The sequence below is a fragment of the Opisthocomus hoazin genome, chromosome 2 (genome assembly GCF_030867145.1).
Source record: "Opisthocomus hoazin isolate bOpiHoa1 chromosome 2, bOpiHoa1.hap1, whole genome shotgun sequence".
Lineage (NCBI taxonomy): Eukaryota > Metazoa > Chordata > Aves > Opisthocomiformes > Opisthocomidae > Opisthocomus > Opisthocomus hoazin.
Genome location: NC_134415.1, coordinates 79,240,346 through 79,255,333, shown reverse-complemented (window position 1 = coordinate 79,255,333; position 14,988 = coordinate 79,240,346). Strand labels below are relative to the sequence as shown.

At 40.9% G+C, this 14,988-nt stretch overlaps 2 protein-coding genes and 1 long non-coding RNA gene across 16 annotated transcripts in view; 1 reads left to right on the top strand and 2 right to left on the bottom strand.

Moving 5' to 3' along the window:
• ZBTB24 (zinc finger and BTB domain containing 24) overlaps positions 1 to 3,074 on the bottom strand; it is a 16,279-nt gene extending 13,205 nt beyond the window's left edge. For 8 of the 10 annotated variants that reach the window (XM_075414239.1, XM_075414233.1, XM_075414236.1 and 5 more), the window contains exons 1-2: positions 1,828 to 2,450; positions 270 to 1,269 (exon numbers count right to left, since the gene is read on the bottom strand). In XM_075414239.1, the coding sequence (XP_075270354.1) occupies positions 270 to 1,242 (973 nt within the window). In that variant the 5' untranslated portion in view covers positions 1,243 to 1,269; positions 1,828 to 2,450. Of the gene's footprint in view, positions 1 to 269; positions 1,270 to 1,827; positions 2,451 to 3,010 lie in introns of those variants that run through there. The other 2 variants (XM_075414235.1, XM_075414234.1) reach the window with 2 other exon arrangements.
• The window catches only part of LOC142360581 (uncharacterized), a 26,296-nt gene continuing 14,338 nt past the window's right edge, over positions 3,031 to 14,988 (top strand). For 2 of the 5 annotated variants that reach the window (XR_012763191.1, XR_012763189.1), the window contains exons 1-3: positions 3,031 to 3,403; positions 9,779 to 9,892; positions 12,796 to 12,954. This is a non-coding gene — a long non-coding RNA (uncharacterized LOC142360581). The remainder of the gene's footprint in view (positions 3,404 to 9,778; positions 9,893 to 12,795; positions 12,955 to 14,988) is intronic. The other 3 variants (XR_012763192.1, XR_012763190.1, XR_012763193.1) reach the window with 3 other exon arrangements.
• The window catches only part of AK9 (adenylate kinase 9), a 79,974-nt gene continuing 68,156 nt past the window's right edge, over positions 3,171 to 14,988 (bottom strand). Inside the window, exons 30-39 of the mRNA XM_075414232.1 lie at positions 14,049 to 14,262; positions 12,891 to 13,092; positions 11,575 to 11,721; positions 9,760 to 9,980; positions 8,348 to 8,544; positions 7,661 to 7,830; positions 6,845 to 6,943; positions 6,661 to 6,763; positions 5,988 to 6,102; positions 3,171 to 3,492 (exon numbers count right to left, since the gene is read on the bottom strand). Coding sequence (XP_075270347.1) covers positions 3,290 to 3,492; positions 5,988 to 6,102; positions 6,661 to 6,763; positions 6,845 to 6,943; positions 7,661 to 7,830; positions 8,348 to 8,544; positions 9,760 to 9,980; positions 11,575 to 11,721; positions 12,891 to 13,092; positions 14,049 to 14,262 — 1,671 coding nt within the window. The 3' untranslated portion in view covers positions 3,171 to 3,289. The remainder of the gene's footprint in view (positions 3,493 to 5,987; positions 6,103 to 6,660; positions 6,764 to 6,844; positions 6,944 to 7,660; positions 7,831 to 8,347; positions 8,545 to 9,759; positions 9,981 to 11,574; positions 11,722 to 12,890; positions 13,093 to 14,048; positions 14,263 to 14,988) is intronic.

The following is a 14,988-nucleotide window of genomic DNA, read 5'->3' as shown; positions in this document are numbered from 1 at the left end:
AAATAATTAAGCACTGCCATGTTATTCAATGTTTAAACAGAGAAATGATTAACTAAACTGCAATCAAGGTAAGACATAAAGGCTACAAGATCTGCTGACAAGAATAAAACAGCGAACAAGATCTCAAAGACACCCCACAACAGTTTGGGTCAGCATGCTGTTTTGGGCAGTTCTTGCTGTAGGTAACAGCCCACACTTCAACAATTAGCTCGCATTTAGCAACAAGTCACTAAACCCTAACCCAAAAGCAGATGCCTCTTAATGCCTACCTGTATGACTCCGCTGATGAATAGCTAAGAAGTGATTATATTTAAACACTTTGCCACAGTCTTTACAGCGAGCTTCAGAACCTGCACGTTTCTTTTTTCCATCAGTTCTCTTTGCCAGTCCTTTTTCGTCCTCATCACCGAGAAGTTTATAATCTTTTAGTTTGATTGATCTCCTTATTCTACGTTTGCTGTAACGGCTCTGAGTGCTCTGTATTCCTTCAGATTTGGGATCATAATTCTCATCTTTCTCTGCTGACAAATCGACAGCAGCTTCTGAGCCACAAGCAGGTTCAGTTTCTACTGCATCTTTCCTCACTGGAGCCTGTTCGCTGACAACTGTTTCTTCTTCCGCATTGTCTTTTTTCATAAAATTTTGCTTATTTTGCATGGAGTTGTTCTCTCTCAGCTGCCCATCTTCGGCAGAATTTGCGGATGATTTTTCTTCTTGGACATTCGTGATTTTCCTTGGTCGCCCTCGTTTTCGCTTTGGTGGTTCTTCATTTTTCTTGTCTCTCACAGTAACAGCTACAGAGGCTCCACTGTGAGCCGGAGCTGGTAACGCATCACTTGGGCTATGGGTGGCCTGGTAGTCTGTACAGGCCCACACCAAGTCATTCACTTTCAGCAGCTGTGCAGTAGCCAGAATTTGTTCTGTGCTTTTTTCACTGGCACGGAGGCAACCAGTGTAGATAAACTCTAGCAGTGCTCCAAAGGTGTCTGCGACCATTCCCTCCAACATGTAAATTGACTGCCCAATTTCACCCTCATCTACAAACATCATCGAGAAGTATTCACTGCTGGCAGCCAGCAAAGCTTTATGGGCCCTGAACTGTACATTCTCCACTATTAGGGTAATGTCACAAAGAAAATCCTTTTTCCTTTGGTCTTCAAAATTAGCTAGAATGGTATCTTTGTGAGCTTTGGAGTGAATGGTAACCAGTTTCTCCGATGCGTCAGGAGCCATTTCTGCCATTTTTACTGCACATATGAAAGCAGGTGCCTACAAGAACAGAACAGCTTTAATTAAGAAATATTGCAGAAGTCTGCATTCTAACACACCAAATCTCATTTGGTTTACCAGTCAAAGTTCCAACAGTTTCTGAAGCAATTCTGAAACCTCTGAACTTTCTTTACAATATCAACACTAATGCTGACAAACTTTCTCTAAAAAGTGTTTTTAAATCCTAAGAAATGGCTATAGATACTTTCTTCTCAGATCAGAATTTTGTTTATCTCTGATGTACTGTGAACTGTACAGTATTTTAAAAAACGACTATCCCTTCTGAAAGCTCCTTTCACAACCTAAAACAATTGAACAAAAAGAACTCTTTGTTCATAGCTCCTAAGCGGAAACAAACAATAGTAAAAAAAAAAAAAAAAAGGAAAAAAAAGTCAATTGCAGCTCCATCCCTGCAGATGCCACATTTCGGATTATTCAGGGACAAGACTATGAAATCCTGCAATCAATGATAAAACTTCACTGGCATCAGTGCGGCAGGACTCCACACCTTCTTTTACCCACTTCTATCCTCCTGAAAATTTCTTTCAGGACACTTACCTGCTAAGCTTCAGTCCACGGAGGCGGGCAAAAAAGCACAAAATCAGCAGCTTTTTATAAGAGCTCTGTCTAAAATTGGGTTGACAATGCTAACTATTAACCACCAATCTGGCTTCCCAAGCTTCATCAATTGTAAATATGCAAAAATTAAAAACAAGCAAAAAAAAATATCTATAATCCACCCATTTCAGAAGAATCCACCAAACAATACTACGGAAGAGATGTGCCAAAATGCCTATGTCAAGAGGATCAGCCGAGCCAAACACAAAACATATTAGCTACCTGCCATCTTAATATATAAAGCTGTTGTTTTAAATACAAACACATATTTAAACATAGCAATCCGTGAGCACAGTAGTTCTGATTACTGAAGGGATGCTGTAAGAAACAACGCAGACCACACACGGATGATACCTAAATGCTACTGGGGTGGCCAAAAAGCGATTCTTTAGCCCCATTCAGCGACCAAACAGTTCATGCCAGAGCCAAGCCGCGTATCTGGGAGCCCGATGTCGCCGGAGCACGCTCAATCCCGGCTGCAGGCCTGGCCCAGCCCTGCCTTACAGGGGATGACGGGAGCTCCCGGGGAGCTGCTGCCACCGCTGCGGCAGCCATTCCCGAGGTCCCGGTGTGCCTCGAGCGGGGCAGCGGGCCGCCTGGGGGTTTCGATCGCATGAAGGACTCTGGTGACCCATCACGAGGTGACACCGTCACTGCATGGACTGCAAAATCCAAACCAGCACGCTCACCTAAAAAAAAAAAAGTCTACTCCAGAGCCAGGCTGTGTACTGGGGGGGGGGGGGGGGGCGGACACCGCCACGCCGCCCGCAGCGTGCCCAGACAGCCCCCGCCTGCCGACGGGCGCGGGGGGGCTCACGGGGCTGACCCCAAGCGGCAAAGCTCGGCCCCGGACGGCTCCCCCAGCCCAGCACCGACGGCAGGCCCCGGGCGGGGGGGAGCGAGGAGCGGGGCGGGGACCGGCGGAACCGCAACCCCCGCCCCCTACTGAAGCCCCGAGCTCCGCAACCCGCTCTCGGCCGCCCCCCGGGGAAGGCCGCGCGCCCCCTCAGCGGGGCCGGGAGAGGACGCGGCGCCCGCGGTGCCGGGGCGGGGCGGGGCGGGCGCTGCTTCCCTCAGCCCGGCCGGGGGCTGTGGGTGTCTCCCGGCGCCGCCCGGCACTCACCGCTCCGCGCCCGGCCCCTCTCCGCGCGACCACCGCCGTACTTCCGGCCCTGGCGGCAGCAGCGCGCCGCGCGCCTTGCGTCTTGACGCCCGCCCCGCCCACCTTCCCCACGCGCGGGCAGCCGCAATGAGCGCCAGGCGAGGCGTGACTTGAGAGCGAGGCTTTAATGGGAAGGGTTCGCGCCTGAGGGGTCGCTCCCAGCGAGGGGGACGCTGTCCGCCGGCTCCGCTCCTCGCGTCGATCCCGCTGCCGCGGTGTGGGGGCGGCGCGCAGCCCGCGCTACGCCAGGCCGGGGCCGACGTCCCTCAGGGCCAGGAAGGCCCGCAGCCTGGCCTCCAAGTCCGGGGGCCTGCGGCGCGGCTCCCGGTAGGGCCCGGCCATGGCCGCCCGCAGGTAGGGGACGAGCTCGCAGCTCTCGGCGAACCGCGCCATCTTCCTCCGGTACGCTTGCCGCTCCGGCGCCGGGCTCCGGGGGTTGTGCGCTGCAAGAGATGAAGCGGTGGCTCAGTGTCCCCGGCAGCTCCGTGCCGGTAGCCGGCACAAACTCTGTGCGGCACCAGGTCTACCCCTGGCGTTTCTGTCCGCGGGACGTAAAAAACCGAGAGCTGACTAGTATTTCAGAGGAGGAGGGAGATGTCGAGGCCAAGAACTTTGCAGTGAAGATATTGCTGTTTCTTTTCTTTCTTACCTTTCTGCCCTAGGCAGTGTTTTGGCGTGTATTAGTACCGAGTGCCAGTCCTCAGAGTGTGCTTTATTTGAGGCAAAGGGCAAGGAGTGATGTAAGACGGCCGAATCATAACCGTTTTTTCCCTGTAGATGGTACTTTATGTCTCATTGTAAAAACCAGACAGCATGAAGAACTATGCTATGAAACACTTCAGCCCACCAGCTTTAAATTGTAGGCAACTGCGTTTAGCAGCTTCTGAGTGATTTTTCAAGCGTAGCTGTATGTAGAGCTCTTACAGGAGTCAAGTCTGAAGGGCACTGAATTGCTCTAGGGAGCCATGGGGTAACTCTCCGCATTTATGATTGAAGATGAGAAAGTCTTTAGGTAGAAATAGGATGTAAAAAACTTCCAGGGGACCACAACGTGAAGCCCTTTGATCAAGTTTTTGATCAAGGATGGTGTGACTGCTCTGAAGAGACACAGAACAATAAATAACACTATATTTGCAAAGGAGATTTTTCAGTGTACTGGAATGCTGTATCTTCAAGTTGGAAACAGTTCTACCCAGTATTAGAAGAAAAAAAACTTAATTTCCTGGATTCTTATGGTCAAACTGTTTGTCACTGCATGAGGAGATTTGTGCACTTGCATAACCTTTCCAGTTCATCATCCAATGCTGATAATGATTTAATGATGCAATATATGAGCAAAGCATTCCTAGCATGGACATCATTATGTTAGCAAAGCTGTGCTAACAACAGAATGAAAACAGTCTTTGTGGATGAAACAAACTACAGTAGAAAAGCAGTTTTGCTGGCTTAGGAACTGTACGTACAGGGGCTTATCATGTGCCTACACTGTTCAGTGGTCTTCCTTAACAAAGCTATGCTAGCAAAAATCTGTGGTAGACCAAGAAAATTCTGGAGGGTCTGAAAACTGCATGAGCAAACACAGCATGTGAAGAACTTCAGACAAATAATAAAGATTGCTGTTGTCTAAAAGAATAAGTAAGAATCAAAAATAACAAAAGGCAAGATAAAATTCACCCACTGCACAGGCTGGGTTATAAAAAGCAAAACTGGTGGATTGAAGAAGTGGTGGTCTTGCTCCAGATATCTCCAGCGGTACTAGAATCCAGACTGAAGCTGCAGCAGAGCTGCAAACAAGGCTGTTGACATCCTGAACGCTGGCACTATTTAGGCTGATGGCAAACTATTAAAAATTATTAACTGCAACTGCTATCTTGGACTGCAAACAAACAAACATTCTAAAAAATAGCAGATATGAACACAGGAGACAAAGCCTGAGCAACTTTCCTCAGTGAAGGAGTAACTCTGGTAACTCTGTGAGATGTTTTACTTTATCATTAATTTGTGGGCCAAGTACAAACCACCTAGTTTTAATTTTGGACTCTGTATTATCTGTGTTATGGAAAAGTAAGGTGGTTGACTGGACTGTCAATTAAATAAAAAAAGAAGTTAAAAATAATCAACATGCTGATACTGAATCACATTAATATTGAGATATTCCCAAATAATTTCATCAATAAGAAGACTGATAACATTTCGTTTATCTGTGCTAAAAACTTAAAAATGTAATTAAATCTGCATAGATGTCTGTTCTTTCGTATTGTGTAATTTAGTGTATCAGTATGGAGCCTGTGCAAAAGAAGGGCTTTTCTGGAAAATAACAGGTGTTCTATGTGCACTTAAGCTATTTTTAAATACAATTAGACATGTTTAGCTGATGTGTTGTTGGAGATGTCTATGATCAGAAAGTTGTCTTCAGGTTATCTGCAAGGCAAGGTTTGTTAATAAGTTTTATTTGACGACCTGATATAGCTGAAAAAAGGCAAGCGTTCAGGCACCTAAACCATTCCTCAAATAGTATTTCAGCAGCCTTATATGACAGTAATTTTAGTCAATTTTTAAGACAAGTCAGGTTGTCCATGCGTAGTTTAAAATGCAGTACCACCTAGATTATAACATTTTACTTTCTGTTTAGAAACTCCAGCGGTGCATGTTGGAAATGTTTTCGAGGCCATCACTTTGTTGGTGATAAAATGTCATTAAAGTCTCATGATTTGTGAGAGATCACTTGCCTACCTACCTATCCTGTTAACCTTGTTTTCCTCCCTGGTCCTTACATATTTCCAGGGTACTTGGCAGTGTGTACTTAAATCAGTATGTAATCATATTTTCCCAAGTTGGACATAAGAAAACTACACAAAGTGGTTATCAGTGTTGTATCAGATGATTTACCGCATTTCTATAATTCATTATTTTTATAGCATATTATTTTATACGGTACCTTTTAAGTGGCAGGCGACAAACAGCAGAGCAGATTTTTTCACACTTAGGAATGGAAACTTTGGCTTTAAGCAGCCTACTTCATTCAGAGCTTTTATCAGAGAAGTTGCTACTCCCTAAAGAAAGAAAACAGTTTTAGCAGACCATAACAGAAGTCTAGAACCAAAATATATTCAAAGCCTGATCCTGTTGTCATACAAATATAACAATACAGGATGATATCTAAGCTGGTGAATTGTAGAAGATAACAAATAATATAAAACAGGGAGGGAAGGGACCATGAATAAATTTTTACTTCATGTCTCAAAATGTAACCAGCTATCCTTAAATGATTCCAGATAGGCTCATGTCTATCCTGGTGTTAAAAATCAAAGCAAAATGTAATCTTACAAGATAAGATAAGCAAAATAGTCTGCAAATCCATCATATAATATTGCAGTTTATTACTCCCCTCTGATGGTCTTACTTGTATTTTTTCCATTAAAGAAATATATACATATCTATTATTTTAAAGCTTTTAAAAAATTCCTCTCAATTGTTACTACACAATTTTCAATTTAATAGAATCCCATTAATAAACATAAGATTCATATTGCATTAAAAAGGAAATAAACTGGGTGGAATGTACTGTACATTGCAAAATCATGTTTTAAAATACAAGAGCGAAAACTGGCCTGTTCAAGGTATCCAGCCAAAGGAAGTGCAGTGAGTAGTATTGGCTCCTTTTTTGGAGGGAGTTTACGTGGCAGCTTCAGATTCCAGTACTTCTCTGGTAACCTAAGCAGATAAAAAGTAAAGACTTCTAAGATGTATAAACCATGACATGATTAAAGATTAAAATTCAGTTAGTATGTTCACCTCATAAACTTCAGAAGTTTTTCTTCACTTTCAAAAATATATAGCTTATCTTGATATTTTGCTGCATACTCAATGTTGCCAGGCATCAAAGCTTCATATCTGAAGAGACAGAGCACGCAAGACTATAATTCACAAGAAATTTAAAACATCATTTATGCAGTGTAAATTCATGAGCTACTGGGAGCCTTCTGGTAGTTTAGCAAGTGTAGGAGCTACAAAAAAGTAGCAATTGGATCATCCAAGTTTCTAGCATGTGACTGACAGTTACAAGGCTCAAAATTTGAGAGAGTCTCTGCCTCAAAATCTGTTTATTAAGGGGCTTTTATAGTGTTTCTTTAGAGCTCCTCTAGTTAAAATGTCAGTCATGGTTGTTCAGGAGATTAGGAAGGGACAGCATAGAATTGACTGTTACGATTTTAACATGAGATCTGCCCGCAGACTGAGGAAACCAGTGGGACTTTATAGTGGAGCTTTATGTATCTCTTACAAAAATTTTAATAGCTGGTTTTGCATCTTCTCAGGTTTTGTGAGACTTTTTTTAACTTTGCAAGGCTTATGACAGAAAAAACTCTAACTATATCCAGGCAGTCTTCATCACAAAAGACAGCCAGCACAGATCCTTGTAGCCATATGAATTTCAAAAGGTGATTTTACGTTTATTTCCAAAGCCACAGGCACAATACAGAGAGTTGTAATTGCTTTTCCTGTCAAAACCCTGAACACTATTAAAAAGTACTTTGAAAGTATTTCCTCATTGATGTGCTAATATAGGACACATAGTCTGTAACTCAGATTATGAAAACTGCAGTGAGGTACCTCTGCTTTCCATCTCGGTAGGTGACTGGGCAGTATCCCTGCATTTCTGCACTTGCAGGGAACAAGGCCTTCACCTCTGCCGCGGTCAGTTTCTTTGGTAGCATACTTGGAGGTGGGAGAGGGTGAGGTGCCAGTGGTGGCACGTAAACCTCTGGTCTGCTCAAGAATTTCTGTAGAAAAAGCAGTTAAATGTTTTTATAATGGAAGAAGACTGTTAGTCAAACTCCAGAGGATGGGCTCACTCAATTTAGACGCTTGTTTCTTCTAAAACACCCCTCTTAGCGTGCTGGCGCTGCTGCTGCTCTGAGGTAAATCGTTTCTTTTCCAGCCCACTCTTGGTTGAAGTCAGTGCTATCCACCCACCATCCATCACTATCCATTGCTATCATTAGTCACTGTCTACCCCCAGTCTCCCCAAAACAGATGGAGAAAGCAGGAAATGGTTGTTTTAAAATGAGTCTTTGATCTATGACAATTTGTAAGAGGAGCTTGGGTCTGAATGGACTTGGCTGCATTTTGCCTGCCTAAACGTTTGATAGCACAAGTATACAGAACAAAAGCTTGAATTCTAACAACACTAGTCTAATTCAGGTTACACATACCTTGTTTCTGTATGGAATCAAAGAATCTAAGCAACAATGTTCCCTCTTCCCGTAATCCCCTCCTGACCTGCTTTTTCACACTTACGTCCAGTTCTTCCTGTGAAGCCATTTTGTAGTAGTGTCCTCGAAATTCTGCAGCAAACTGCAGTGACGGCGTTACAGAGCAGTCGACCAGTTCACCCTTTTCTGCAAGGCTGACGGGACAGTACTGTCCAAACTCCCCCAGCCGATACCGCAGCTCTTCGGGAGTGATACATAAATCAGCAATGCAGGCTGCTTTTCCTGTTAATAAAAGCAATTAATGATAATGTTTTATTAATGAAAGATGTTTAAACATCAAGCATTTCTATTCAGAAATGTTATAGTTTAGAAGATGTTACAATTCATCATGTCAAGATGATATGAAATAATGAGAATTAAAATAGCAATTTTTATAGATTGATGTTAAAATGAAGGTGCAACCCATTTTACCAATTAACAAAGTTTTTCTAGCACTTAAGAAATTTAATAATTATCAATGAAGTGGGATACTCTGCATGCTTGCTTATTAATCTGTTTTCCCTGGGACAGTTTTATTTATGGTTTATTGTTTTATTCCTTTGTAAAGGAGGAATGCTGAGGAGCATTTCAGCTATTATATTATTTCTTTAAATTGGTGAAAAAAGAGTACAAGATGTGATGAAAGCCTCCCATTTATTCATCTGTGTCTTGCAAATGCTACAGTATATCTGGATGAAATATATTCAAAATCTTTAATGAAATGTCCTATAAAACCCAAACTATTTAAAAATTGGGCTTTTCAGGCTTGATGTGAAAAAGTTAAATATTTTTAAAATATTTTTTGGCTTATGACTATAATTTTTAAGAAGGGTGCAGCCACAGAGCTGTAGAAGTTAAAACCAAAAGGTGGATATAGGATAAGGAAGTTTGTTTGCCGTTCAGAGGAATTGTAGTTAAACTGTATAGGCATATTTAAAAGGCATATTTAATCCTGACCAGTGAATTCAAGTGGAAAGTGTGCCATCTTAGAGTAAAGTAGTTTTCCTGTCACGGCACAGAAGTTAGCTCAAGTGGCATATTTAACCTTAATTCTGAACTTATAATTAACATTTTCCCTCTCATTCCCTCTTCCTCCACTGACACTTAAGTGAAGCTGCAAGTCATAGTTCCCCTTGTATACTTTGGGGTACCCTTTGTGATTTATCACCCAATGTTGAGCCATCTGCCACGGACCATGAGACCTCTGAATGCTTTCAGCTGTATTCGGTTGCCCTGTTCTTTGGGAGATGGCTTCAGACTGTCCTGTAGTTGGTTTTGTCTTTGCTGTCTGCAAGAGATCACTTTAAGATCTCTGCAGACGAGACTGAAGAATGTGAGGGTTTGTGTGAGCCCAAGAATTAGCTTCATGCAAAGCAAGTTGAAGTTGAAATGCACTCATGACATTGCAGCATCTTAAAGAAACAAATATTATTCCGATAAACTTTGTTTTTCTTTTACCTTCTCTTATTCTTTCCAGGTATATCTGGATTTCTTTAACAACCACTTGAACTTCCTGCAGTACTTTGTTCCAGATCCACCACTTGCTCCGAAAGGCATCAATTACACACCAGTTCTGATGCTCCTGCTTGTAGTAAGTCCTGATTGCATCAATGTGCTGTCTGTAGCAGGAATTTTTGATAGCCAGAATCTGCGAGCTGTCATGTTCAGGGTAGGGAGGTCTGAAGACAATGAAAAATAACACTGATTTCATATAAGTCTAAAGATCATGTCATTGAATTTCAGATGTAAATTCTAGAGGTCACTTCAAGTCCTTTTTACAAAATTCTAATTTGACACTGTAGAACATATTTGAGAAATTCAACTTTCTTACTAAGAATATTACCAGCTACATACGAAAAGCAGCATACTTCTGATCAGACAGTTAAGTTCAGAAACAAAGAACAAAACTTTTCCTATATATGTCCCAAATACAACTCAGTAATTTTGTGGGGGATTTGGAATGTATCAGCACATATTAACTGACACAAACTACCAATACACCATGAAATGGTACCCTAGACAAAATGCTATGAGACTTTTAAAATGGAAGTAAATTATTTATTGAAAAACGGGCTTAATTTTGAATTATGCTGTTGTTTGAAATCAAGAAGTAGCCATAATCCTTGGATATATTTTGAAAACTATTGGTCACATTTGCAGATACATACATGAAAATAACCCACCTGACCTCTAAAAATATTATGTGCGACCAGAAGAGATATTTTGACTAGAACATCGAAGCATTTTCTGTTCTGGTTCTTAATTTAAATGATGCAAAAAAAAAAATACAAACTTCTGTTTTAATAGGATTAATTATTCTGTAAGTTGTACCTTTCAGAAATATGTGATATTGCACATTTGGTTTGTATTTAAGCCTATGAAATATGATTAATTTGGTATATGAAATGAAAAGTTTGAAGTGAATACTTTTAAAAAGACAGCTTTAATTTATTTTTTTGCAAGGCAAATTGTCTTTAGGCTTTCAATAAACAATTAAGCATTGTACTGATTACATGATAAAAAGAAAGAGACAAAGTGAAGATGCGTGCAGTAATGCTCTAAGCTATCTGGACCTTCTTAGAAACCCTTCCTCTAATGAGAACCAGGTTCTTACACAATTTGATTTTAAGGTGAATGTTCTGTTCTTTTTAGTTCTCTGTCCATTTGTAAACGACTTACTGCTCTTCCTCAGAAACAACTAACAGCTCTTTAAGCGGAATACTTACCTCCTTAGAAAAACAAAGAAGAAGGGAGCGAGCTGAATTGGAAGGTTTAGATGAGAAACTCATGAATTGTATTGCGTTACTAAAACATAGATTATTTCCATCTTTTAAAAAGAACTCCAGTTATGACTTAAAAGAGAGCTTGTTAGATGAAGTATCAGTTTCCCTTATGATGATAATAATTGAATTGATGAATAATAAACTTCAACAGCAGAGTGAACTAGTAACATTTCTGATATATCGTTTTGTTAAAATCAGTTTAACTAAGCAGTGGGTGCACAGCATTGCGCATCTGAGACCTCAGTCATGCAATCGGGGGATCTGGCCAGAGCATGCTACAGGTTCCTTGTGTCTCCGTTTCTGGTCTGTGGAAATAAAAGCGTTAGAATGTAGAGGGACCGGCGCCCATGTCTTTTCGTATGTGGAGTTCAGAGACAGCTGGCTTAAGCACCAGCTTAGATGCAGCCTCTGGGTATAGCACTGAGGCACATAAATAGAGAAATGACAATATCATGCAGATAAAAATATTTCTGTCAGGGGGCATCAGTACCTATGCGTGCTTTCCTTATCCGCCAGTGCTCTTCTGAACACTTCCTTTGCATCCATTTCTAATTCAAAGATTTTCACTGGAATTATCCTAGCTGATTCCAAGAGGTTTACTTGTTTTTTTGTTACAGGATATCCATCAATTACAACCCTGCATACAAACAGAAACAGACAGTTTTCCTAAAAAGTCAATTTCTAATTAAACATTAAGACTATATATATTCCTAATACGTTCTCAATAGAGACAAAAGTGACATACAGACAATAGAGGCACCCATGCCATGAACTCATCACTGCCCTGACTTGATAGACACAGTCTTCACTCTTAAGAATTCACAGTCAAATTAAAAAAAAAAAAAATCAAGTAGAGAGAAGAAGAAATAGTAAAGAGTAAAGGAAATACACAAAGGGCAAAAGGTGTAGGAATGCAGATGAATGGCTCTGACATAAAAATGGTGGACTTGAAAACTGACATATTGGTCATTGAGAGATGTCATTTTAACTATTGGAAATCTTCATATGGATTGGGAGGAGTAGTTTTCAAAATGAAAAGTAAAATGATTTACAGTACTTCAAGAGGTTTTTTTAATCATGTCGAAGAAGAAATGCTTTTCACATATTAGGCAATACTGGGACAAAATATACTGAAATACTATTCCAGTATTTAACATGCAAGAAAAGTTGAAGGAATTCTGATCTCAAGCTCAAATAATTTTCAGAGATTGTTCCAGAATTGCCTTTCCCTGTAACAATTCTCCTTTTTGGGAAGAGGAGTTGGATGTCATGAAATCATGATCATGAAGCGTTTTAAGTCTGCCCAGTTTGGAAGGTGGAGAAAAGAGCACACAAAATCAGGATCACATACGAACAAGGTGGAAAGACTCCCTGGTTTCAGTTTCTTCTTAATAACTTCAGTTGTTAACAAAACCAGAAAAAAATACTTCAGTACTGAACCAGTCTGGATGACCAAAGAGAAACAGATGTGTCCAAATCGGAACTGGAGTTGGTATGAGATAAAATAGTAGTTCTCAAAGGATAATAGAAAATATTGCTTATTGACTGAAAAAAACATAACTTTCATGAAGTATGTTACTTGGATTTACTGGAATATACTTACTTGAAAATTGCAGAAAATTATGCTTCAGTCTGGTTTCCCAGAGTAATGTGAAGAACCTCATTTTGGATGGATTATTTTCTTAATGCATAAACCACTGATGTGTTTTAGTGAAACTGGTTTACAGTGGTAACATGGGAATCACTGCCGACGAAGGGACTGGCATGCCTTGAAAAAAATCCCTGAAACCCCAACAAGACTCTTACCCGGTGGTATTACAGACGTGATTCATCAGAGCCACATCTAGAGCCTGGATGGCCAGTTCGTCAGGTACGGTCAGTCCTTGGTGAAGATGCCACTGTAACGTGAGCGCCAGCTCACTTTCTGGCTGATTGTTTAACACGAGCCGTATGGCATCTCCCATACTTAGGCGCAGTAACCCGTATACACTGGCAAATTTCTTGGCAACTGCAAAACATTTGATTTCAACACACAACTTTTACGTAAGCAACATCACAACCTAGCAGTCTGTTAAAGTATGTCCTTAGTCTTAGAAGCTAACTGCTCAGCTCATTCCCTGGGTCATTTTCCTGGGCATAATCTTGGTAAGTGGGTATCTAACCCTGCTTAGGCCTGTAAAGGGCCCATACCTTTGCGTATGTGCAGAACATGCCCAGTGCACTAACAGCATTCAATTCTGCACAAACCTCAGCAGCAATAGTCAATATTATTAAAAAATATCTTAGAAAATATGCTTCCGCTGCTGCCCCTTTTACAGAACAGCCTTGCAGTTAGATCATATATCTGGGAAATGGGAAATATAGTTAAAAATGTGTCCTTAATACGAGATAATTTGAACTTGTCTCTTCTTTTCCTACCACACTATTCTAATCATTAAGCTATGGTGTCAGCTGAATTGTCTCCTCCTCCGGTTAAAGGCAGAGACCTGTGGATTGAAGGAGTCATGGAGGAAGAAGGAGAGGGGAGAAAGACGGAAATCTTGGGTGTTTTTAATGTAGATGTTTGGAAATAGACTAGGGAATATGGAGTTTTGGGCTCTGGTCCTTGATCCTAGGAATATTTCTTCATTTTACATTAGATCATATTGACTGAAAGAAATAAGAAACAATTAGAAAATTATCAGAAATAATACAAGGGGTATAAATAGTGTAAGTCTGGATTTTCGAAGTACCAGTCCAGGTCACTAACTTCTTAAGAAGCTGGGATAAAATTCACGTGGACAATGCATAAGTATGTGACTTTAAAATGAGACACTAGAGGATGTAACTAAAGGATTCTATGCCCAGCAAGAAAAGCAGGAGGACCAACCATATTAATGGTTTATGATATTATAATAGCAGTAATGGTAGATACAGCTTCAGTCATTAGATAAGGTTTTGGTTACAGATAATACTGACTCCTACCTGTAGTCTTTCCAGATTTTGGAGGTCCCACGATTGCAATCTTAACTGCCACAGCTGGTTTAGGTTTTGGCTGACGAATATATTTGATGGGATTTTTCATAAATTTTTCTTTATTTTCTTTACTCGAAAAGAAATAAATATATTGTCGATGGATTACAGGAAGGACTGTGTTTTCATGGCTTTGTCCTGGCTTGATTACATCTCCTTCACTTAGCTGTAGCATACATAAAATGGGAAGCAGTTTTAGGTTTGACAAAGCCTCCTCTCCCTCTATCCTACAGAAGTGGCTTTATAGGCAGGTAGAGGAGTACCCACTGTATGAAACAAACCATCAAAACATTCTGAAATTCATACATATGGACATAATACATTGTCCAATTCTGAGGAACTTCCATACATATGCAATTCTTGTACAAACAGATGAGGTAAACATTGAAGAGAGAAAGAATATTCGCTGTTTCCAGTAGGTGGTACCGTAACACTTTCTGTCCATCAAGAGAGTGTAGTCTGAGAAGTGTAACAGAATCCTTTTTTTTTAATTTTCAAAGAATAAAGAAAATAATTTTATTCCTCTGTGAATTAAAACTGCTTATCTGCCTGACAGTAAAAGATATACTGAGAATAGCGTGTTCAGCAGAAGTCACGTACAAATGAAGAAAACAGGAAAGAATATCAATACTTACAATGTGGTGAAGTGTAAAACCACAACAAGGCAAGCCAGAAAAGCTTTTGGTAAAATACATACACTGCTGATGAAATCTTTTCAAACATATCAGCCACCCCACTAGGAAGTCTGTAGCATTGGTGGATCATTGAGATGCAAGAGGAGCACTAATGGCAGAAATGGTTGTTGCAGAAATGCTAAATGAATTCCTTGCACCGCTGTTCCCTATGGAAGGACTGAGTCATGTCCCCGTTGCAGCCCTACTTCGAGGAACTG